Raw genomic sequence first — 24,885 nt, 5'->3', positions numbered from 1 at the left:
GTGACAGTTCCTGTGTGAGGGACCCTGAGCCAGACAAAAGCACGGTTACAACTAGGGCCAGACTCACGCAGGGCAGAGTTTAATTAAGGTCTCCCTTGCCTTTCCAGCCCACAAGGGAGCCAGAGGCAAGCTGTATCCTGGCTGCTTGGCCCTGACCTCTCCTTACCCTGGACTGCTTTGACCCTGAAAATCATCTTTCATCCCATTTCCTTCACTATCCTACAGCCAACAACTAAATTTCTCAGTTTACTGATGGTTGAGATTTTTGTTTCTTAAAGAAAAGGCAGATACTTCTGTTTAGGTATTATTGTTTTTTTCCAATTATGTATAAGATAAATTAACTGCCTGGTCAGCATCTTTACTGCATCCTCATACCAGCGCCACAAGGCAACAGATACTGTGTACAGGTTTCCATATCCAGCCTTGATTGCTACAGAGGTCTGGTCTTATCCTCAGCCCAGGGACATTTCAAACCTCATTCAGGCTGATTATAGGTATTTCTGCTTGGAACCCAGACAGATACGGCTTCTCAGAGCATAGAAACTTTGCCTGGTCTTTGATTCCCACTTGGGAATGAAGTATGCAAACCTCCTCCTCACGTTCTGTTCCTAATACTTCATCTTATTTCCTCTTCCACATAGAGACTGTAAAATTATCCCCAATGCTATTTCTTATAGCAGCTCAGCAGTTAGGGGTTTCCATCTGATTCAACACCAACTCACATGTTATGTCCTCGGTCTCCAGTGCTCACATGGGACTTGTTTCAATGCGAAATATTAACACTTAAAAATAGCAAACTCAGTCCCTCAGGGTGAGGGCATTGGGAAGAGCTGAAACGCGAGGCGTGGAACATGGCGAACAGTAATATTGCAGCAGGAATTCTGGAAGTACATCTGTGCAGCTGAAACCTCTTTTAGGCCGTGAGACTAGAGCAACTGTGATACATATCTTTCTGCAGGCCCCATCCCTTCCCTTTCCCCTGCTTCCTGCTTTTGAATTTGTAAGCCAATTTCCCCTGTATTTGGCTAAGGGTGAGAGGTCTTACAGATATTAATGTCCGAGATATCTCATGAAAATAGTGAGCTGAGTAGGGGAGCAAGATCTTATTGGTGCCTAGGGAATGGCTTCCTACTTTACTGGACTCATATTAGACAACAGAGAATCCATGCTTCATTGCTTCTGCTACTTTTGTTATGTTTTATTATGTTGTTTTCTGGAGGGATGGATGGGAATTTCTGATTTATTCCTATGCGTTTCTCCAGAAAAGACACTCTACCTCAATTTCTATGCAAAGTAAAAAGTTTTAGGATGTCTCATTGTCTGTATTAGGGTCATCTGAATGTTGTACAGAGGCCTAGGTCAGAGTCTGAGATATTTGAAGAAAGAGGCTTTGAGTTAAAACCCCGATTGGTTTAGCTTAATCCTCTTCTAAAATATCAATATATGGTCTGTGCAAACTGCTTCATAAATCACAGGGATCATGCATTAATAAGAATCTCCCATAGAAATGAACCACAGGTTTATTTTGTGGTGTTTTGTTTTCCTTTTTTTTTTTTTTTTCAAGTGACAGAACCAGAAAAGCAGCAAAGAATAGACAGGCTAGTCTATAAAACTGCCTTGGAGAATAATATCTTTGGTTTCAGACCTAAAGAAGGGCTTGTAAGCCTGAAAGTTTGTCTGCTTTTTCCAGTTAGTTAAATAAAAAATATAGCTTCTTCCCACAAACCGTGCAGTTCTTGTACCTTCAGACCATCGTGGCTACAAAATCATCGCTTCTTAGAAAATAAATATAGTAGGAGCTTCGGTCTCTTCTGATTAAAGTGAAACTGTAATGGCTCTCAGCAGACAATGAAGCAGCTCATGAGTTATGGAAAGCTAAATATAACATAACATGTTGCAGCAGCTACAGATCTATGGGAACTCAGAGATTTCTTAAAGAGCTGCTCTTGGTGTTTTTCCCAGAGGAGGCTGTTTCTCGTGTGAGCTTTCCCGGGGCTGCATGCACCTGGGGTTTTCCCCGGGGATTTGGATGTACCTGGAAGGAACGACCTGCTCAGTGGGAGATTGCTCACACCCGCGGCAGAGACTTCAGGGCGCTGCAACCCCCCACGTCGGGGTGTGCGCTTACCTCCTTCAGGTGGCTTCTCGTGGGTGGCCTCCGTCCTTGGGTCATTTTCACTCTGTCCCGAGTCACRTGGTCCAAGGAAAGGCTCTCATCTACTTTCACCTTGAAAAGGGGGGAAAAGGAAGGAAAGAAAAAGGGGAGAAGCCCATTAATTTCTCAAGATATGTCTATAAAGTTCTCAGTCACACATGATGGGGTGCAGCATTTGCATCTGGTGAGGTTTTTTGAATATTTCACCGCTACAATCTTCACCTCAGACCTTGGTCACAGTCTTGCTTGCAAAGCCCTGCGTGTGTGAGATGAGTGTTTTGGGTATCCATCCTGCGGAGAGCTTTGTTCACCTAAAAGACCCTCCAAATCACAGCATCGAGCCTTCAGAGGTCTGTAACCACTAACTTTCCCTCTACCTACAGGGCAGGAAAGGGAGGACACAAGAGAGCTCTGTTGTCCTCAGCGCAGCCAGGGCTTGGAACGACTCCAGCGTGTGGCAGAGCACAGGACTGAAATTGCTGTTGCCATCTTAGAGGTGAAGGCCCATTAATAACCGTGACCTGACTGTGAACTGTATCAGCAGTTCTTTGTAATAGACCTTCCCTTGTACAGCTCTAATGACTGCAGGAAGCTGAATAGAAGGTGCGAGCAGTGACCTGGATTAATTGCAACTGTAGCTGAATTAACAAATTTCTTTCCTGGAATCAGACTAGAAATGCACTGCCTCCCGCACGTGGGCCATGGGGAGGGAGGTCTCAGCCCCCACAGGTACCTCGCTGTGCTGGCTCTGTGACCACTCCAGCCATCCTCCCACACTGCCCGGCGCTGGGCGGATGCTGGGGGGCTGCTAAAAGCGGCCCAGCCTTGCGTCACTCCAAGGTTGCCCTTGGGGGTGGCTGGGGCTGAGGAGCGGCAGCCAGAAACAGCTACGTTGCAGCTCTCGTCTCCCCTCAGTTCTCCCGCTGGCTCCTGGTGGTGGCCGAGGGTTGGGGTCAGTGCTCAGGTAGAGGGGCAGCACCAGTGACTGAGGCTGATGAAAGGTCAGCCTGTCCTTGTTTTGCTTGTCTTTGCACCACGAGCCTGTAGGACAGGAAAGCTGGCGAGGGTCAAATAYGGATTTAAGAGGAAAAATGGGTCCCAGTCCCTAGCTGGTATGGCAGGGCAGTTTTACAAATCTTTCAGCAGAGAACAGCTAATCCAAGCCAGCTAAGGGCTTGACCCTTTAACTTGTGCCCCGTCTGTGCAGAAACACCTAAATCTAAGGTCTGATCCTTACTGGAATGAACTGGAATTAGAGGCTGCTCTCTGTGAGAATCCGGGTCCGCGTAAGAAGTAAAACCTCCAGGGCTCCAGGGAAGGGAGGTAACCTGAGATGCCCCCTTGCTGCGCTGGGGAAGGGGCGTGCAGCATTCGCTGCACACGTGCCCACCGGAGAGCACGGAGCCCAGCGCCCTCCGGGCAGCGCTGCGCCGGCACCAGCTTGCTGCAGCACTGCATTGCAGGACATCGCATCTCCCACCCGCGGTAACGTGAGAGCAGACCTGGCTGCTGAGCGCTCTGCTGCTCGGATTCGTAATGTCTTCCCAGGCTGCCTGCTGGTCCCAGCTGGTCCCCTTAATTACGCATGCTGCTTCCCACTGGGTCCAAGGGCCCAAGGAATAGCCACACCATGCCACCAGCAAAAACCCGACACTGCATGTGATTTGCCTAGGCAAAGGAGGAGCCTCTTCCAGCCTCTCATCCAGCTTTTGTCTTGTGTGGAATAAAGCAAAGCCTGGATTTCCTAAATGGGAGCTTTAGTTGCCATGATATAGGTGGAGCCTCTGCTTACTGCAGTTTCTTGTGAGCATCTCTGAGTAACAGCCTCCAGCCCAAGCTTCTGGAGTTTGCATTCTCTAGCACCACATCTGCAGTGCTGAGCCCTTTTCTCAAAACTTTTACTCATTGCTTTGGTTTCCTTTGCTAAACAGATCTTGCTGATTTCTTTGTCCCCTAGTCATCCTGCCCATTTCTTCTTGTGTCATTCCTGCGGTGGTGGTTTTGTGCACTTCCTTTCTGTTACTGAAACAACTGAAGAATAGATACTGCTCCTTTGGTTTAGTTCAGGGCTGGTGACAAGCTAAAGGGGAGCGAAGCAAGATTACGTCAGGCTCCAAGATGTGCAGTTTTCATCCTCCTCCTGCACATCAGGATGAGAGGAGAGTTTGGGAGTGCAGGTGTGCTGGAAGCCAGGCAGGTTTGGCCAAGGCTCCAGAGAGTAGATGGTCCGAGAAGCCAGGGAGTAACTTTCCACTAGACTTCTCTCCAAACTGCAGGCAGAAGAGCTGGCAGACTGGGTCACTTCAGATTCTTTCCAGCCTTGAAGACTGGGCTAAATCCTAACCAAATACCTCAGTTTCCAGGCTGTTTGGTGCTGAGAATCATGACAGTGTGGGAAGGACAAGTCTTTCCAGGCTTCAGCCCAGGCACTACCACAATTCAGAGCTGCAGCTTCTGCCATGCACCAGTCACTTCCACAGGGAGCAGAGAACACCCATGGATTCACTGAGGGCCGGATCCAAAACCCACTAAAGCCACCAGACCATCTCAGACCATCTCCCACTGACTTCAGTGGGCTCTGGTGTCCTGTGGCCCCCTCAGGGAGCACAGACCATGCCTCTGGCACCCTGCTACCTTGCCTCCCTGCATCTAGAGGAGTTAACCATGGCCAGAAGAGAAGGAAACGTAGCACAGTGTAGAAGGGTGGATGTTCTAGCTTTTCAGGGTAGGAGCTGAAGTGACTAAAAGCTCCCAGCCTGCGGGGGTGCAACTTAGTCTGCCTGGCACACCAGCTCTGAATGGGCTCTCTCTTTGCTTCGCCGGTGCCTGGCATTCAGGAAGGATAGGCAGCTTGGGGGCTCAGGCAAGATCTGCTTTTAGCTAAAAAAGCAGTGAACAAGAACTGACAGAGAAACACATAAGTTTGAAAACTGTTTGTCTTACCTCGTCAAATATTTTGTTTTTGCCTCTATTGATCCCTTCATTAAGAGCTTTTATCCATGATTCCTTTTCTTCCAAAGTTGGAGCTTGAAATTTGATATCATGAACCTGAAAGAGCAGAGAGACAATTTTGCCTAAGCATTATTTGTCAAGAACAGAGAGGTAGCTCTCTGCTCTCTGTATGTCACTTCAGTTTCTTATATAACATCCAGTTCCAGCCTGTGTTTAAACTACGGATTCCTTTGCGCTTTGGCAAGTACTTCACTTCATAGCTCTCATGAACAGAATTTTGTTATGTTGAACAATTTGTTGCTGTAGCTTTATTTTTGCAACTGGTAATTAAAGTAATAGGAAAGTAAGAGTTTCTTCCTTCTGCAAAATGCATGGAAAAGCTCTTACAGCAGCAGTGAGTTGTTTATGCAGTGAAAGGTCAGACTGTATAGAGAATTAGACTGAAAGTCCAAGTCATTTTGTTGTTTTCAGGTGCAATAAGATACTTTTATCTCCAACTTCCCCACAGGCAGCAAGCAGAGAGCACTAGGAAACCTGTGTGCAGTGGGCGCTGCCTGCTTCCCCGTTCCTGCGGCCCTGCAGAAGGGAACTGAGACAGGAATCTGGGGCTCTGACCTGGGCTGTGCTAATCCTGATTCTGCTGAGCACGGACACGTCGAAGCATAAGGGCAGTGTAAGTGAAAAAAATTATCTGCATCTTCTTCTGCTTGTGAATGAAAAAGTAAAGCAGCAAACACTACAGACATCTATTTTCTGGATTTTGAACAGCTGGCCTAGGAGTAAGGAAAAAGGAGGCCAGATGAGGGAACTGGCAAGAGGCATGGGACACAAATAAGGACCGGAGCAATGGGAGATTGTATGTCCTGTCCTCCATCCAGCCAGCTCTCCCCTTGCTCTAGGGGAGTCCCATGGCTGGGCTCAATGTTTTGAATCTCTTATTGACCACAGCAGGAACAATAGATAGGGTGTTATGTATTTCACCGCTGTATTCTCCGAGTGCTTCACCAGGATTATGCAGCTTTGACCTGAAGTACACTTCAGGAGAAGTATCATCTTCACATTACAGGTGACTTTATGGTAGACTGGCTTGGATCCAAACAGCTCTCTGTGGTGCCTTAATCCATACCGCACACACACATAAGAATATTCTTACACTAAGGAACATGATTAAAGTTGCAAAATTGAGCACTGAAAAATTAGACAATCCCAAACTTGCCTGGGTGGCCTTAGCTCAGCCTGCTGTGCATATTCCTCATGTCACCATCCCTAATGACATGGGTGGTACTTATTCCTGAGTTATCCCATAGTGTGTGTTATCCTCATGGGTCAATAGGTCAGTATGTCTTATTGATTGTGCTTCTGCTCAACCCTGCCCTGAAAACAGAATTACTGATTCCCCTGATGACCTTTTCCTTGCTGCTCATCACTACAATATCTGGGGGCTTCACAAACTACTTTTCAGAGCATCTGAAATTATCTCTCTCTCACAGATGGGGAGATGAGCTATGGAGAGGCTCATCCAAAACACATAATAGTCTTTGGACCATTTTTTTCAGGGCATTTAACATCCTGTAGGTATTCTGCACCTTCCCATTGCCTTCATGAGCAGTTGTAATCTCAGTCTTATAAAACTCAGAACGTTCTGAAATCAGACATCCAGAAAATGAGAACACAAGTGGTAAGCACCTGTAAAAAGTGTGGAGAAAGTAGCTTGCCCAGGATAGCATAGGACCTTTTTTGTGTATAATGTCCTAAGGCTGCTTTAAAAAAAAGAAACAGGAAATACTGAGATTCCATGATGTGGTGTCCAGGAGGATCACAGCAGTGTTGGAACCTCCAGACTGTATGAAATGAGGGTGACAAAATGAACAGTGACTGACAGTCCAGTCCTCTTGGCAGCGCCCTGTTTTGTTGATGGTACCTGGACCTGCAGGTCTCAGCAACTTCTGAAAACTTACACTGGTACCTATGCAGTAGGTGCTCTAGTGCGTCCCCCTCTTGGGATGCTGTCATGACCAACACAGTACCATCAGAAATTCTGCAGACCTAAAACCTCATCTCCTTACACCCACTCCTGCTGTTGAGCCAGAAACCTACTGTCCTTCCTTTCTGCATTTATTCCTCACTTCGGTGCAGCGAATAGCCATGGCTTTTACATCTGCACATCACAGTCACAAAGCGCAAGACCCTCCCAACCGGCATGGCAAGCAGGGAGTTAAGAAGCAATTTTGGGAAAGATTATTTATTCGATTAGTCTGCACGTAAGGTGACRAGGCCACATGTCTTCCTAATAGCCCAGAGGAGAGGTTAGGGCATGAACCACAGCACTCTGGAAAAAGAGCTCTTTGTCTGGGACACAGAGGGGTCGTGCTAACCAGGGAACCTAAGGGAAGGCAAGGCTCCAAAACATAGTGACAGCCAGATTTTGTTTTAGCCCAAGCAGGCCTGTTTTTGTGTGTGCTTAAAAACTTTTTTGTTTGGAAACGGTTTTGCCCCTAAGCTTTGTGATTATAAAAGCTTATGAGAAAGCTCTACTTGTGAGCAGCTGAGCTGTCGCGCTGCCTGGCAAAGACCTGGCAGCCTGCACCACGGTTTAGAAATCTTCGTACATGTTGTTCAAGAGAAGGATTCCTGCCTCACTTCAAGCTTCCTCTTCTAATGCCACTTTCTGTGCCTCATTCTTGGCCCCTGACAAAAGGCTCTGGCCTCCCAAAGCAGAGCCTGTGACTAAGCGCTGGTGTCAGTTAGCAACTGGGCAGCAGGGCACAGTGAAGGCTCTGGGGGATTGTACATCATTAATGAGAGGCTGAGGTGTCCCTCCGGCATGCAACTGTGCGCCACGCAATTTAACGCTGACCTACCGCTGTGGCCACCGCAGATCCAGCGGACAGTGGGGGAAGGGGGCGGTTGCAGAAAGATGCTCCTGAGGCAACAGCACAGGACTCAGCGGAAGGAGCCCTAAGTCCCCTTCCCGGCTGTTCGGACTTGCTATGTGAAGGAGGACAAACAGCACTCTGTCCGGGACCCCGCTCCCCCCGCTGGCTTTGTGGAGTGGGGCYGTGCGGACAATGCCAGATTCATGCTGCTGCAGCCCCATTCCTTGCTTTGCCACTGAAACAGCCAGAGAAGTCCCTGCGCCTGTGATGCAGAAGGGGCAGCCTTGAGGGCTGCAGCAGGTTCCTCCCAGTATACCCAGTTCTCTTTCTTTGAAAACTTTTTTTTCCCCTTTAGAAGGATGTCCACGCACAGTGAGCGAACGTCAGGCTGCTGGTGCTCTGAGGCTGGCACCTGGGATGCTGCCAGACACTGTCTCATTGTTTCCTTGCAGTCCCGTGTCTGTCTGCATCCAGCTGCACCTCGTGTCCTTGACCCCGGGCAGTGGGGCGAGGCGGCTAACAGAGAGTGGAGTGGAAGCTCTCTATAAAGAAGGCATCTGCGGAGAAGACGCAGGACCGAGCTAGAGGAGCTGGTCTCCGTTCTGCCTGCCGCTGGGGCTCTGTGCACTAGTGTGAGACCTCCAGCTCTTCTACAGACAAGGAACAAAAGGATCTCTCTTGTCTGTATTTCTACTCATCTGAATATTCACAGATATCAGAGGATGCACCTGAAGATGGATGCACCACACGCAACTTTAGGCAGGGTCTTTTCTCCAGGAGCAATTTTAGGTAGAAAGTCAGTGACACCTAATCCAAAGCCAGAGGGCAGCAGGCAGGATAACACATTTGCTCTCTCCTGTTTGCTGCACCAGCTGAGACTGAGTCATGACATAAACAGCAGCCTGCTGTGCCAGTAAAAGCTGTCATGGCGAAATCTAATATGATAGTGACCACTGTAAGCCATGAATACAGTGTACGCAATTTACTGTAAGTTACTTCAGAGCACAGCACGGCCAGTCAGTTCCTGCTGAATCACTGGCTAGATGTCGTGGAACAAGAGAGGCTCACACACAGGTCGCCGTCTGCCATGGGAGCAAGCAGAGGCTCCCTGCTTGCTCCATGTCTTCTCAGCGACATCGGTCTTTCTTCAAGCAATGACAAGTCTCCTGGCTATGCTTCCCCTGCTTTGCAGGAGACAGATGGGTTCCCAGGGCCAGTCTGTCGCACCTGCACTAAGTGATTTAGTGGACAAGCTCTAGAGAATTGTATAGGTGCAGTGTAAGACATTTACCAACACTAGCTCTCCGCTGAGCTTTTCTGCTACATGTCGCTGATCTGTAGCAGAGGTGGATGACAGAAACCTGTGCCTGGTCTTCAGCTGTTTCAGTGCAAAGCCTGGTATTGGCTTCAGTTGCCACTGGAGTTGGGCTAAATTGGAGCGTGAACTGCCAGCTTAGGTGTGGGAACATGTTCCCCTCCGCTGACTTTTGGTACCAGGTGGTCACTTCCAGCAGAGCACAGCAGGGTCAGTAGCATCTCAGACCACCCAGAAAAGTTGCATCAAAGTCTGTCTGCCAGGCGTGAGGTCATGTCCTGCCTTCTTCTGCATGAATTTGGGTTCTAGTCAGGTTAGATCATGGATGGAGAAGTAAAAGCAACAGGATTGCCAATTAGGGGATTTTTGCATTTTTTTCTGCAGCTGAACCAAGAACTACCTCATTACTGGGAATAATGAAGCATCTCAGCCAAACTCAGCCGGGGCACCCCCGGGAGCCGATTCAGCGCACAGGGCAAATGTGCTTCACTACAGCCTATTGCAGGTTCCAGACTGGGCCCCCAGCAAAGGGAGCCGCAGGTACCACCAAAGTCGACTGAGGCACAAGTGTGCAGTGGAAGTTTCCCCCCTAAACGTGGGTGCTGAGTTTGTGCCTGAAAGTGCTAGCAATGGAGTTGTGGGAAGTTGGAGTACTTGCTCATAGACTCTTTTCCTTACTGTCGCCTTCTTTCTCCCCATTCTTCTTCCCTGTCCCTGAAGGCTTTCAGACCTGCTGAATACCAAACTTATGCCAATCTCTGTAGTCTCTAGGCAATTTACACCAGGCATCGTTTACACTGCTCTCTGCATCATGAGTACATTTGAAAGTCTCCAAGCCAAGGTTGCTGCCCTCTCTTACAAGTTCTCCGCTCAGCTCTCTGTATCCAACAGATTTCATTTAATTGCTGTGGGTGGAATGAAGCATTTGAAATTTCTAAAGAGAAAGGGTCTTTTGCACACTTCCAACTTCCTTCACTGGAGCCTTGAAGCTCAGGGGACAGCGCTTTGTTTCAGTTGCACACCAGGAAACTTACCACTGCGAGCATGTGACATGCTCGTACTGTCATGGCTTAAAGAAAATTTCACCGTTGTGACTATAGCAAGCAGAACCTGGGGTATTTCCATCAAAGGTCATTTTTAGCAAGGCAACTTATTTATTCAGGTGCAAGTCTAACTGCAGAGGGGTTTTAACTGTCTGGCCCGTTGAAAGCAGGGCTATGCAGAGCTCACAGATCCTTCAGACACTGGGGGTGGTCTGAATAGTTTCTGTTTTACTACTTGCTCTTTGCAAATGTCCTCTGCTCTTTGAAAATATCCCATCAAAGATTTCAAACTTAGTTTCCCCCAGAGCCAAACCTGGGTCCTTGTTTTCAACAGGGAAACTCCCATTTGTACACTGAAATAGAAACGGCCTTTCCTAGCTCGTGTGTAAGTCCCACAGACTCTCACTTTCTTCAGTCACTAGAAGCAGAGGAGGCGAAGAAAACTCAGCAAGACCTGGAAGAGCCTGGCAAGCCAGTTCACAGGGTGATTTTAAGCTGCAGCGCACACTGTGGATGGCAGCAAGTCTCCCAAATGGAAAATGTTTAGCTGATATATATCGCCACGGCTGCAATTTTAAAACAGAAGAAGGACAGTTGTGTACACTGGCCTCCTAATTGAAGCCTGTTATAACATCTGCAGAAGTATGTTGTGTGTCAACACCCTTACCAGATTCCCAGCCAAAAGCAAGGTGGGAGGGGAGCTACAAACAGGGAACTTTTCATTTATAAAAGCCCTTCCTTTCACCAAAAATGCCTTATAAAAAGTGGCCTCGATCTAGGTTTCCATTTAAATAGTGGCATGACAAACAGGGGAGCTGTAAACATGCCAGCATGCCACAAGCATGAAGCTAACCTTTTGGTGCAGATTTTAGGCATATCTTTCTCCTAGCAAGATACGAAAGGTTTATGAACAGGTCTCACACCCTTTATTGATTCATGCATCAGTGCAGAAACAGCTATTACACTTTGCCCCTCTAAGTAACATATTTGCAAATAATAATAATTCATACTATGTCACCCATCCCTGCGCGCACAGGCTTTTACTGGCCTCCCTGGGAAAAGGTGTGAACACAGATGGCACAAAGTAGCCAGAAGGCTTCAGCAGAGACAACTGTAGTGGTTTGGTCACCCGCTAGGAAGCCCACCAAGCCCAGCAGGGTTAGGCACTTTCGATCTAGGATTGACATATCTGTGATTAACCAAACTGTGAAACAAATGCTAAACCTCCACTGAACTGGAGAGACTTACTGCTCCTGTGTCCCAGTGCTAGGCAGGAGCTCACTAGCACAGGGCTGAAGTCTCCAGTCTACCATAGCCTACGTGTGTGGTGCCTAATTTCACTTCTTTCCCTGATACAGACTGGATCCACTTGCAAAACAAACATCATTTACCTTCTCTCTCCACCCCCCCGCCCTAGTCCACGTGCGTGTTTTGGGGCAGGACAGTCCTTGTTTTGTTTTGAGTGAAGTTTAGCACATGATGCTCTGAACTCAGCTGGGGTCTTGATGCGCTATYACATGAATAAACACTAAGTGACTGGAATGAAAGAATAAGCAACAATGACAACAATGACTAAACAATCTCCATTTCTTTAAACAAAATGGAGCTAAGGGAATGCGTGCAAGTTGACATTTTTGGCTGTTCATATTCTTATGGAAATTAATACATTTTGTCCTTCATAACCTATTAGTTCTGCATAGGGAGGTGGAATAAGATCTCTTAGGCCAATAAAATCACATGGAAATTAGAATGTAAATCAAATGTGAGATGCCTCAGAACAACAACAACAGAAACATCCTAGCCCATAAAGATGCTGAAATGAATAACTTGTAAGTAGGAATCAAGGGAACTTTCCAAACTGTGCGTGGTGATGAAGAGCTTACATGGGAAGTAATGCGAGTGTTTCCTTGCATACAGAGTCATTGCTCAGGTAGATGTATAACTTTTTTTGCAACATCAGCATGGTAATTAGGTATTGCATATAACTAGATACTGCCCAGGAACCTAAGGTTGTAGAGTTTGGTGAATTCTGCAAAATATATCTTTTCTTCTACAAACTGTTTGGGTGCAAGCAACTTAGCACTGGAGTTTCTCAGATCAATGCTTCCAACCCCAGGAATTGTCTCAGTACATGGATTAGGATCATTGATTTCACTGGAACTGAGGCAAAACTGCTGCATTCATGCTGGCTGGGACAGGAACACTTCTCTGCCCACAGCCCCCAGGGGAACAACAGGGCATGGTCATTCTCCACTGCTGAGAGAATACTGGAAGCAGGAAAAATATCAAGAAGAAAAACTTCCCCTAAGAAGCTGAGTAACAAGAAGACCCTTTCCCTGCCACAAGAAGACAGTAGCATCTTCCTTACACATCACAGACCACTCACAGCTATAGATCATTTCTTTCCAGCTGCCATACAACTAAATCTCAGAGCCTTTCACTCCCAAAGCACCTGCTCTGGGCAGAGCTGCCTGGGGGCACATTTTGGAGTTGGCAGAATTTAGGGTGAAGAGAAAGGCAATCCTACCTTCTTACCCGGGGAGCGGATTAGAATGAAACGGTTTTTCTTTTTTAGTAGTGCACGCAGCTCCTGGCACTTGTCATAACTCTCCAGTTCCACTGTTTCTATGCATTTCTGTTCATCCTGTAGAGAGGGAATGAAACATTATTATGAACAGGAGGCACTGAAATCAATCATGTACCATCAAACACTGCATGTCTTCCTATGGCATGTCTGAAAGCTCTCTTGACTTAAAAATAATCTGCATGCAGACAGCAACCCCCCATAAATCAGGCTGGTATCTCACTAAGAAAACACGCTAGTCTGTAGGCTACAGGCCATTTTGTGGCTCGTGGTCTGTAGTGGCTGAGCCAATAACATGCTGTGGACAATTACACCAGCCTCTGTCTGCTCTGTTGGCCTCATCCAGGGGTCTGCAGCTGGGAACAAGGTGAGGAAGATCTTTGCCCATCATCCTGCCCTCACATATTGCACCCTTATAAAGCTTCCTGGCAGGACCTCAAAGCGCTCCCCAAGCTTTCGCTTAGCTTGACCACACTACCCTCTCCCCACAATGCATGAAGCAGATGTTATTCTGCCTTTTCATAGGGAAGATGGGGACAGGCAAAATGATGGCCCAAGCCTGTGGCAGAGCAGAGATAAGAGCTGAGCCCTGCTGACATGCTGAGCTGAGGCCGGCTGGCCCTCGTGTGAGCAAGGGCAGTGGGAGCCGTGTGCTGCTGGAACACACTTCTCTTGTAGCTGTGCTCTGAGCTGTCAAAATGCTTAGGATTGGAAATATGGTCCCACAAAGCCAGCAAAACTGTCAGGGCCAGTGTCTTACTGGGGAATATTTCTCTCTGGTGCATCTCCACTGATGACTGAATGCCACAAACTTGGCTCGTTCCTCCTGATAACATAACTAAAATTCCACACATGGTGCGTGGCTCAGTTCAGCTGCAGAGCACCATCCCTCTAGATCCTTTAATAGGAATTGCAGTATAACACTGAGCAGATAATATTCTTTGTGTCACAGTAGCCCAGAAGAAACCAAAGCTCCTTTTTGCTAAGTTTTACACAAATATGYGCTAAGGATTGCAGAGCAGCTCTTGCCAGTAAAGTGCTATAATCAGCATGTCTCATGAACCTATTACCATCCTAAATTAAAACCTCTGGCTGTGACCAGCCCCAGCTCAGACTCCACTCCGAAGCCAGCACCTCGTACCCGTACGTATTTGTATTTAGCAATTACTGAAGCAGAGGAGGGGTGTAGGATGAGGAAATGTGTCGTAGCCAGGAAGTTACTGCGTGGCTGGAGGCAGGGAATGGAGAGTTCAGAGGGAAGTGGGCTGCGGGGAATTTCCTCCGTTTACCACTTGACATTTAAGTCACTGTGCAGAGCTCAGGCTGTGTTCAGTTTTTTTTAATCCTCCTATCTGGAGTCAGGGGCCCGGCCGAGCTGATGCCGGGATGCAGAGCAAGTTCTGAGGCACTCAGGGATGTCTGGGTCCAATTTAGGTTTATTATTTTAATGACATTACTGCTTATTTCGTTTAACACTGAGTAGGTGAATGTGACCAGAGAACTGGGAAAAATGTTTATTAGTAAGAGGGTAAAATCTAGCAGAAAAAATCCTGCTGACATTACCGAGCCCTTTGAAGGCGCCAGGTTGCCACACGGCCGGTGTTACTAGCTCCAGCATGAAAGTTTGCTGGGGTCAGGATGTAGGTGGCTTGGTAGCGCTCTGACGGGAGACCAGCACAACACTCCTGCAACACTCCCCGTACTTGGAGAGTGGCTCTGCACCCAGCAGAGCTAGTGGCTCTGTGTCACCCTCCTTGTCCACACCATCCTTCCTGCCTCTTGGATGGGGAGCTTTCCTCTGATCCCATGCGAGCAGTCCTCCCCTTCCTAAGAGCAGCCATGGGCTGTGACGGCGCTGGGGGACAAGAAGGACGTGGCAGCTTAGACAGCCATGACATCGTCTCGGCTTTCAGCTGTCCCTCTCCTCCCTGGGGAGGCTTTGGGGATTACGTCCTGGCCAGGGGGACTGAAGGCAGCACGGATGGGGACGTGCAGGAYCCTGCCACCCAGGGACACTGGCTGTCTTCACAAGCAACGGCTCCTTCATCTCAGAGACAGAAACTTCTCAAGTTACCCTCTGTGGGGAAGGCAGGGGAGGGAGCAGCCAAAGAAGAAAAAAACCTATGTCTGAGGCAAAGTAAAAGCTTCAGAGTTCAGGGAGTGCCAGCATGGGGCTTCTGTCTGTGGTTCACCCTTGGCAAGTGGCCAGCCCCTCTCTGTGAGCCCGGCAGGGTCACAAAGAGATCCTTTATATCTGTCCTGCACGACTGAGATAACGAAGGGGCCGACCCCGCCGCAGCCCTGCAGGTCCCTCCGACCTCCTGGCACCCGGAGGAGGCTCAGCGTCAGCCAGCATCCAGGTCGCTTCCAGAGCCCTGCCCCTGCAAACAGGGCTCAGGCACGTGTTCTGGACAAGCTCCTGCTCGACTTGGTCTCTAGTATCCTGAGGAAGTTAAAGCAAATCGTTTTAGGTTGCACTAARACGCAAAGGTTGAGCTCAGCTCAGTGGGCTCGCGTCCCACCGGAGTGCAGCTCACCATCCTGCGCCCTGCYGTCGCTCTGTGGAGACCTGACCAAGGAATGGGGAGTTCCCTTCAGGCCTTCTCTCTCTTTTCTTCTACAGATTTGAGGGCTTGTTTTCTAAATTGCTTTTCTACTTGCTGTAAGGGATAATCAATAAGACACTTAAAATCCTGGTATGGAAAAACCTACGCTCACAATTTAATTCAGAAAAACAATTTCATTAGCTATTCATGGGGCAGACACTTAAACAAGTATGTGTCTTTAAGTGTCTCACTTGTTTGGCCATTCTGAAGAAAATTACTAAATACCTTTATACATTAATGCATGTGCTTAACCAAAGAATCATAAAAACAATTAGGTTGGGAAAAAGGAGTTTTTCCACAAGAAATTGTCATTGTTTGTTGAAAACAACAACAGCAAGACTTAGCTTTTCAAGGGCTTCTTCGCAAACCTACACTTCCTTGGATGAAGAGTTGGTAAAAAGAGAAACACTACCCACAGAAATTTTTATTTAGCTGAAAGTAAAATTTCCAAAAAGAAAAGACCTGTTCACTGATACACGTTAATGGCTTTGACCCTCCATTCACTGCGAAGTGTCTAGACTGCCTGAAATAATACTTTCCTTCTCCATCTGAGGATCKCGAAGTGTTTTAATAAATTACACTTGGGCATAAATTGCTATCACTTTACCGGTGGAGAAATGCAGATATTAACTACACAACTGAGGAAGCCGAATACTGAGTGGGTCCCYGGGTCTCTAGTAGACTCTTTGCCTAGTAGTTTTTTTTCTCTGTCAAATGATACACATTTAAAAAATCCCTAACCACTAGCTGCACTGTTTAGGAAAAACAACACCACACAATTCAAAAAGACGGACGCTCTCTAATCCATGGAGTGAGGATATCGATCTGTTTAGCCTCTCTGCATAGGATTGCCTGTTTTTCAGATGTCCTCTGTAGTTCTGCAGGCTTAATTTTTATTCTGGCGAGAATATGCACATTCCACTAAAAGACCGTTATAAAATAACCTGCCTGTTTGGTCCTGTGTGGGTCTGCACACAACATGCCTGTCACAGATTTCTGAATAGCTTCCTCGGTATCTGAACACCACGGAGCTGTATGTATCTGCGCAGGTACATCTTTTCCCGACATTTGGGTATGTAACATCTACACCATACAGACACCTTGCTTAACCGAGTCTTAGTTTATTTATGTGAGGGTACAGGTGTAAGGTGTTGTAGAGGGAGCCACAGCCAATAACAAGAAATGCACCTAACTTCATAGCACGTCAGCTGAATGAAACCTGAAGCACAGTAAGGCACGTGGACTTTCACCCACCATCTGTTCCAAGTAATACAATAGCCATTTGCAGTTTGCCTTCAGGAGGTAGCTACACTTTAAAACAAACCAAAAGCCTGACTAACAGATGCAATATGGGGAGCCTGCACCTAAGCAGGGCAGAAGCACATTCCAGGAGATTACTACTGATGACGCTAAAATACAGCATTTGTGCTATGCTCAAGCACGACTTTGCAGGGACACAGTCCTACATTATTGCCTGCATCTTTCACTGGCCTCCTCACCTCTTATTTCACACTATAGACTTCAGATAACAAGCCAGCCTTGTGCAGTTGCATAAACAAGCATGACAAGTGTGCCTGCACACGAAACATCTCTAAAGGCAATATTAACACCTCTTCATGAAGGGCTCATCTGCATGAGGGACTGATAAAAGGACAACGTGTCCAAGTCACTAGCTCAGTTCCTGGAAATTTGATGGGCTCAGTCCAGTTGTAATACTCAGCCTGTAAACCTGCCCTCGCACATGGAGGCTGACCACCCATTTAACCCCGTTAGGTCTGGCTTAGGGTACATGCAGAAGGATGCTCGTATTTCTGTTGCCCAGTGCTTTCTCTCCTTTCTTCTTCTAGGGCTGTTAACCTCCAATTCAGCAAGCACTGAACAATGGCATCTAAAAATGTTTCAGCCTGATGACAGTCTGGGGAGCTGCACCTGTCTCCATGGTCACAAAGAGCAATAGAGGTATGTGAAGAAGAAGGTCCAGTGATAGAAATGGCAGTCTGACGTCCAGAAGTAAAGCCACTGTGCCAGACTGCACCACAGACTCTCCTTTGACATTGGGCAAGTCACTTCTCTCAAAGACTTAGTTTCCCAATTGTGAAACAGGCAGCAACTCTGCCTTAACTCACATGTTACTCGAAGATAAATATAGTAATAAACATGAACTGCTTCACTTCTGTGGTAATGGGATCCCTCCTGAGTACAGAAAATTGCCATTTCCTTCAGTTTTCCTGCAGTAAGTCTACACAATCACATGCTATCCTATTGTGCTACCACATAATTCTGTAGCAATTTCCTTTCCTAAGATATTTGACTTCACTGTAAGCCAGTGTAATAGCCTATAGATATTAACATGATCCCTTATTTACAATAATGGAACCTTGTAGCTATGCTAGCTTACAGATGCAATTTATTACAGGATGTTACCACAATCCGCAGGCTACGAGAAAACATTATGCCTCGTTGTTACAAATGCCATTTTCCTTGTTGAGATAATAAAATAACCCTTTAAGTGATTGGGATTTTTCCTTCTTCTGAATGTCTGTGAAGATTAATATTACTTTAAAAGCCACCTTTCCCCTTGTGGTAATGAGAACCTCCATATATCTTGTTTTTAAAGGCATGCCCTTAAAAAAACCTATGTCCTGTTTACAGATTTGAATCTGTGAGCTTGTGGAGCTTCAGGTGGTCCACAAGTGTCCAGGGCACTTGAAAGCAATCTGCAGAGAGTCAAGAGTTTGCAAGAGCAGGCTGTATCTCTCTGCTCTGGAAACCCCCCACCACTTTGCCTGTCTTCCAAGCTACCATCATCACCTGACTCTGACTTGTCATTTCATTATTCCTGCACTCTTCATGACATTTCAAAACCAAGAACTAACTCCTCCGGAAAGGTTTGGGATTTGGAGAGAGCAGGAGGGCTCAGTGTATGGGAGGAGGAAATACTGTTTAACCTACATTGTTTATAACAAATCTTCTATATTAGGCAATGAAATGTTTTTTAAAAAAAGAGAACCAAACTCATTTGTCAGTCCTGTTGTTCCTGAAATCATCATAGCAATGCAACTGCTGAAATATTTCCCCATTCTTGTTCCCTTGACACATAGCATAGAAACTTTACATGATTTTGTTTCTGTATCATCCCGATACCCACGAATGACCCAGATCCCCTTGCGTTAAACACCACACAGGCCCACGGTCCCTGTGCAGATGTACAGTGAGAAGCGCTGCCTCATCCTGACACTTCTCCTAACGCACGCCCGTCCTTCAGCCCAGAGGTTCCTTCTAGCTACCGTGTACCAGCAGGGCTTAGGCATACCTGCGCCTATCTCAAATCCCTCTTGATTGCAGCCTGTGCGGTTTGCACTGTAATTGCTTCCTTCAGGGGCCTCTGGGACTGACTCCGCTCTTGCAGAAGCCGCATTTGACCCTGGGACTGAGAGGTGGCCTCAAGAAGTACTCACCGTCGCAAACAGTCTCGCTGCAGCCACGCAGGACTGGCCCTGCGCTTTTCATTCTTCTTACTTGAAGACACGAGACAGATTTGGCTTGGCTCTATTTCTCATTTGATTGAAAACAGCTCTAAATGAGGCTGTGAACTTAAGGCATGCAATTTATCCAGGGAAGTCAAGGACAAGGCTCCCAGGGGTCCTTTGCTCAGTACTGGCTTGCTCAAGCGAGGGGAAGAGACAAGCCAAATCCAAACTCTGTCCCCATTTAAGGAGGACAGCAAGCACTCACAGCCCCACCCCACGCCCATCAATGGGTAAATGAAACCCTGAAAAGTCTGGCTAGCAGCAGTTCGAGCTACTTGAGGGGTGCCAAACAGCTGCAAGGTTGTCTGTCGGACACTCCGGCAGCAGGTGGGCAGTCAGTCTGTTACAATGCAGTTTTATCCTTTAAACGCCAAAAACTAATAGCACATATCCTGCTTCCTCCCAAAGTTTTACTCTGTTGCTTTCTCGCAGGACGTCCTGCCCCCGTTTTTTTTGGCAATGGCACTGTCAAAATATTTACTAGCTAAAATATTTATGATATATAATATACTCTAAAAGGCAGCAGCTGTCTCCTCTTCATAGCATTTAACCTTCCTGGAGATATCTGGAGAAGCCCACTTGAAAGGAATGGGCTGAAGGGAAGAGTGAAAAACCCAGGAATGTGTGTTGCCAAGGCCTGATCCTGCTTCTTTTTCGAGGACATGATAGCTGTGACCATACCTCATCTTCGTAGACCACTAGCTGTGTTTTGCGTAGCTGGATGTAACGATCCTTCCACAGTCCCAAGAGTCCCCCACTGCTTTTCTTAATCCAGCCAAATTTCTCTGCGGTTGGAGCAGATTTTGGTTTCTCTGCGACGTCCTCCTTTGTATCCTGCAAGGAGACCAGGAAAAGCAGAAGGGAGAAGGAATTATGTTAAAAACACTTTCCATTCAGTTAGTGAAGGTCTTTAGGAAGCCTCCCCAGGGAAGAAGTTAGTGCCCACCATGCACAGTCCCTCCCCATGCTGACCAGATCACCAGGGGAAAAACGTGGGACCAGACTGCCATTTTCCAGGGAAAACTTCCGCAAGGAAGAGGAAAACTCAGCCGCGTCCCTCCCCAGAGCCAGACCTTTGGGACAGGATTGGGGAATGGGCACGGACCCTGGCTGACCCGAGTGGACTCAGGATGGCAGCAAGTCCACCCTGCTCCGTTGCTCCCTGTGGGTCTCTGCTCCTCTCTCCGTGAAGGTACTCAAGGGCTCCTGGAAGACTAGCACCCTCCTCTCAGCTTTGCTCCTCAAAGTCTTTGACAAACCCTGAGTCTCCGAGGGGACGGATCTTGCTACCACTGGAGTCATATTTTGGCCTATGGTCACTTCTGCAAGCTCCTCTAGGTCTCGCTTTGCACCCAGAGCTCGGCCGCTCCTGCCCTGCCCATGCACAAACACTGCAGCCTGCGCTGTCCGCGCACACACACAACTGCTTTGCTCTTCTCCTGTCTTCGGTTATCAAAGCACTGCAAGACTCTCACAGCCAACACAGGTTTGCCCCAAACCCGTTGCCCTGGGCAGCTGTACAGTGCGAGGGTCAGCATTTTGAGCCTTCTGGCTTTCCAGGCCTGATTAAAATGGGAGAGTATAACTTTCCTGCTTTAAAAAATCATCAGAACTATCCAGTGTCAATAGTCTCTCCTAATGGAAAAAGGAAACCCAAGACGGGGCGGCGGGGCCGGCAGCCCTGTGAGCTGACTGACTTCACCAGCAGGCTCAGTTAAATACGCAAGGTTTCCTCCCCTCCGGTGCACTGGAAGAAGCCTTGGCCAAAGCGGGGTCCCCTGATCGCCTCCCTCCGAGCGCCCCGCTGCCGGCACGCCGGCCCCGCGTAAGCCTCTCTCCCGGGACCGCGCGGGGGGGAATCCCTCGCTGCCTCCAGCTCAGAGAAACTCCCCCCACAAAAACACCTCGCCAAACTTGTGACTCTTAAGAGGAGGCCGACCCCAAATCCTCCAGCGCCTTGCAGGGAGCCGCACCGTTATCCCAGGCTTGGCTTCTTCCGCGTCCCCTTGGGACACGGCGCTTCTGTGTGTCTGCAATAGCAGTAACCCCGCTGCAGAAACTCAGCGCGTCACCCCCAAGCGAGGACGCGCGACAAAGGCCGGACCCGGCCACCCCCAAACGGTCCTTGCTAGCTGCTGGATGCAGCCTTTCCTCGCAGGAAAAAAAACAAACGGCCCGAGCCGGAGTGGCTGTGGCTCACGGCATGTTTCTTAGTGGAGGGAAAACCAATGCGCAGCAAAAGGAGTCGACGCTGGACACTCCCATGGCCAGAAGGGAGCAGGGATGGAGCAAGTGTGAACGGACGAGTGCCAGAAGCTCAGCACCAGCTCTCTGGCAGGGGAAAGCCTTGCTAACACATTTGCTTTCGTGCGCCAGCCTCCTAACGAACACGCCCTTGGACAGCAGCTGCCATTTGGGTGAGCTGTTACTCTGACGGGGGAATTTGCACCAGAGAGGAAAACAGATTAAATGCACTGCGTACAGGCGCTTATTCCACTCTCCCGTAAGGTTCTCAAAGGCTTGACTTTTGCAGGTAGGACCAGGTGCAGACTGAGAAGAAGAAATGCAGGCAATTGCGTGTTACCTCGCGTAAGTCACAGGGAAATCTGCTTGGCGCGCTTTGTAGAAGTTGCTTCGGTTGCACTGAGTTGGGTTTGAAAAGGCCACAATACAGGATGACAAAACATGAAAAAGTTTTCCGGGAAATGAGGGCTACTGTACTTTTTTTAAGCTCAACTTTTTAGGTTGCCAGGAAGTTGAATTCAGTTGTGATCTGCTACTTCAGCAAACATCAATTGCTGCACAAATATAGACCTGTTGATTTCCTGATTGAGGGCCCTTTTGATGTCATTTTTAGATAACTGGGCACTGACTTTAATCTCACTCTGAGCAGTTTTGCATGGCTGTAGCTGTACGAAGGGTTTAGTACAGTGACTCTAGACCAACAGCTGCCAAGCCCTCTGGTACTCCCCAGTGCTTTTACTGCTTAGGGGTTTGGTTTTGGTTTTTTTTTGCTTTGCAGATGTATTTTTACTGTTCTTTTTCCTCACCTAGCAGATGGCAGAAAGGCTATCAGAAAACACACAGCAAATGTCTATCTGTGACCTGTTACTTTGCCCCGCAGAGTGAAAACTACCTCATCTGCTGTGGTTTTAAAATACAAGTACTCACTGCAAAGATGCAGCAGTTCACTTCTTCAGAACCGACCTGCCCTATCAACTGTTTCTGTTGGAGTTTATTCTTGCGCCTGCACTGCTGCTGGGAGAGGCAGAGCTGCAAAGCGACACCAGGGCTCGTCGGGCAGCCCGGGCTCGCGTGAGGTTCCCGCTGCCTTCGCCCGCTTGCTCGAATGTTTCGGGCTCGGAGGCAGCAGCTCTTCTCCGAAACATCGCAGGACTTCCTGCTCCGGGTGAAACGGTCTCGGCTGGTGCTGGGAGCCAGCAGGCAGAAGGAAACTGCCTGGTTCCCCCTCCCAGCCCGCCCGTGCTGCCATCCCGGGGCTTTGCGGGAGCATCCGCAGAGGGGCTGAGCGGGAATCGCAAGGCCCCATCTTCCCCCGCCGAGCGGCCCTGGGCAGCCGAAGCACACAGCTCCCCCCCTTCAAGAGAGACTCCCCAGGCCAAATATCGGCAGGAAAAGGATGTAAAACCTGCCGCCGCGCTGATGGTGCTGCTACGTCCGTGCAGGGTGTCTGCGGGGACGGGGACACTCACGCGCGGCCACCGCGGGCCTTTCCGCCCAGCCCCGCCGCTGCCTGCTGCACCGCGAGCTCTTTGCAGCCTCCCGGGCGAGGGAAGGGAAGATGAGATGGAGACTGCTGGTCTCAGCAGATGAGAGCAGCCCTGAGCAAGGCGCTCTGCCCCCCGCACTGCGCAGGAGTCACCTGAGCCTGGAGTCCGCCGCTACAGGATGAATTTACAAGGCTCAGTGCTGCGCTCGCCGGGTGCCAGGGGACTGTCGAAGGGCCTGAGCCGGGCTTGTGGATTAGCTGCTTCCATGGGGCACGCGCAGAGGCCACCGCGAGACGTGGGCACAGCTGCTCTAATCCCTGGCCCACAGGTTAAAGGCATTAAAAAAAAAATTGTGACACAACATGAATGTTTGTTCCTGCAAAAAGCAAGAAGAGCCTTAGAAAATGTGTCTGACATTTTTGTGGATTATCTTTATGGCCTGCTCATGCCACCCCCGCGATGGCAATACAGTATATTAGCAAGGGAGGTTTGCCAGCGAAGGGCACCGGGAGACCAGGGCCTGGTGTCCGCTCTGCGCTCGCGGCCTCCAATTCCATGACTAAAATTGCAGCATGGCACAAAGAGACGATTTGCTGTTGTTAATTGGGCTTTAGGCGGGTATTCCTTCTGCTGGAGGCGAGATGCACTCAGATACCCTTTCGAGGATGTTCTTGGCTCGACTTGCTCCTGACACTGGTGTAAATCCATGAGAATAAACCCACTGTCATCAGCCAGGTGAGCCAGCGTAAATGAGGGAAGAACTGAGTTATTCTGTCATTGGCTGAAGCCAGAGGCGTCCGTCTCCAAAACAATCCATGCAAGTCAGTTCTGCAATTTAATCATGGTGACATTAGAAGTGAAACACGAGTTTCACTCTTACAGCCTGGTTTACATTTACATTTTAAGTGCAGCGGGGATGTAAAATGAGAGGGTATGTGATTTATTTTTATTTAACAGTTAGGGCCGTTACTTCTACTGTCCCTTGTCCTCCTTTTGCTGTATTTTAAGGGCCCACAAAACCACATACTTTTCATGTCTTCTAATAGAAAACACACACACACACAMAAACCCAGCTGAAACACGGTGGTGTTTTTACAAGTTACATGTACTGCACTGAAGTGTCGAACGCGGTTACAGTAACTTCATTTAAAGCAAGTGACTAGTGGAACTAGTTTAGCACATAACCATCGATAGCAAGCGTCCTAGGGGGCAACCGGCCTTTCCAGACCTCTGCTCTTTCTCTGCCTTTCTCCATACGCTATTTCAAGCCTGTGCGTTATCACTTCCACTGCTCTCTGCCCTGCAGCGGCAAAGCGTTTCACCGGCCACGAAACGTGCAGATCCACGTGAAGCTCGCGAAACCGCATCTGCCGCCCCTCTTGAGAGYGGTCACCGGCGGATTAATTTCTCATTAACGGAGAGCGAGCGGCTCGGCGAGCCGCGGTGCCCGGGACGCAGCGGGGCGCTCGGCAGGCCCGGGGGGCCGCGCCGCGGGCCGGCTCGAAGCCCCTGGGGCCGGGAGGGAGGACGCCAGCTGGAAGCCGTTTCTGCGATGTGGATTAATTTCATGGATGCCGGCGGATAATAACAACTTTCAGTCGCTACCAACTTGGGCTGCCTTGCAGCCTCCCGACTGTCATTGCCTGTTTGACAAAAGCCCTCATTCTCGCCGCACAGTTTTGGGAGCTGAAGGAAGGGGAGGGGGGGAGAGGCAAGCCGCAGCCACCGGACGCGTTGCCCGAGCCCGAAGTCCGCAGGCGCTCTGCCCTCTCGGAGCTTGCCTTGGGCACGAGCAGCCAAACCTCAGCGGAGGAGAGGAAGAAGAAATCGTTACGTGGCCAGATGACCGGAGAAGAAAAGGGCCTGTTCAACTTGCTACCAAATTTGTGGCATTTCCACCGGGCCGCAGAGCGATGCACTATCGGGGCGCGCTCGCCCGTGCGCGGAAACCTTCCCGGCGAGGGGAAGCGCGGCCGCCGCTCTCGCAGGGCAAAGCCCGGCCCCGGGCGGGGGGCAGCGACTCCGCCAAGCTCGGTGCCGCCGCCCGGACGAGCCGCAGCCGCAGAGCGGCCCCGCGGCGCCGCCGGGAGCGG

General features: G+C 48.9%; 1 protein-coding gene across 1 annotated transcript in view; it reads right to left on the bottom strand.

The window, feature by feature from the left end:
- The window catches only part of PLEKHO2 (pleckstrin homology domain containing O2), a 32,077-nt gene that overhangs the window by 5,918 nt on the left and 1,274 nt on the right, over nt 1-24,885 (bottom strand). Inside the window, exons 2-6 of the mRNA XM_026073300.1 lie at nt 22,945-22,963; nt 19,743-19,895; nt 12,869-12,985; nt 5,099-5,203; nt 2,129-2,227 (exon numbers count right to left, since the gene is read on the bottom strand). Coding sequence (XP_025929085.1) covers nt 2,129-2,227; nt 5,099-5,203; nt 12,869-12,985; nt 19,743-19,895; nt 22,945-22,963 — 493 coding nt within the window. The remainder of the gene's footprint in view (nt 1-2,128; nt 2,228-5,098; nt 5,204-12,868; nt 12,986-19,742; nt 19,896-22,944; nt 22,964-24,885) is intronic.

The sequence above is a fragment of the Apteryx rowi genome, unplaced genomic scaffold, assembly GCF_003343035.1.
Source record: "Apteryx rowi isolate R43461 unplaced genomic scaffold, aptRow1 scaffold_11, whole genome shotgun sequence".
NCBI classification, from domain to species: domain Eukaryota; kingdom Metazoa; phylum Chordata; class Aves; order Apterygiformes; family Apterygidae; genus Apteryx; species Apteryx rowi.
The sequence above is the reverse complement of the archived record's forward strand: the minus strand, read 5'-3'. Positions and strand labels throughout refer to the sequence as shown.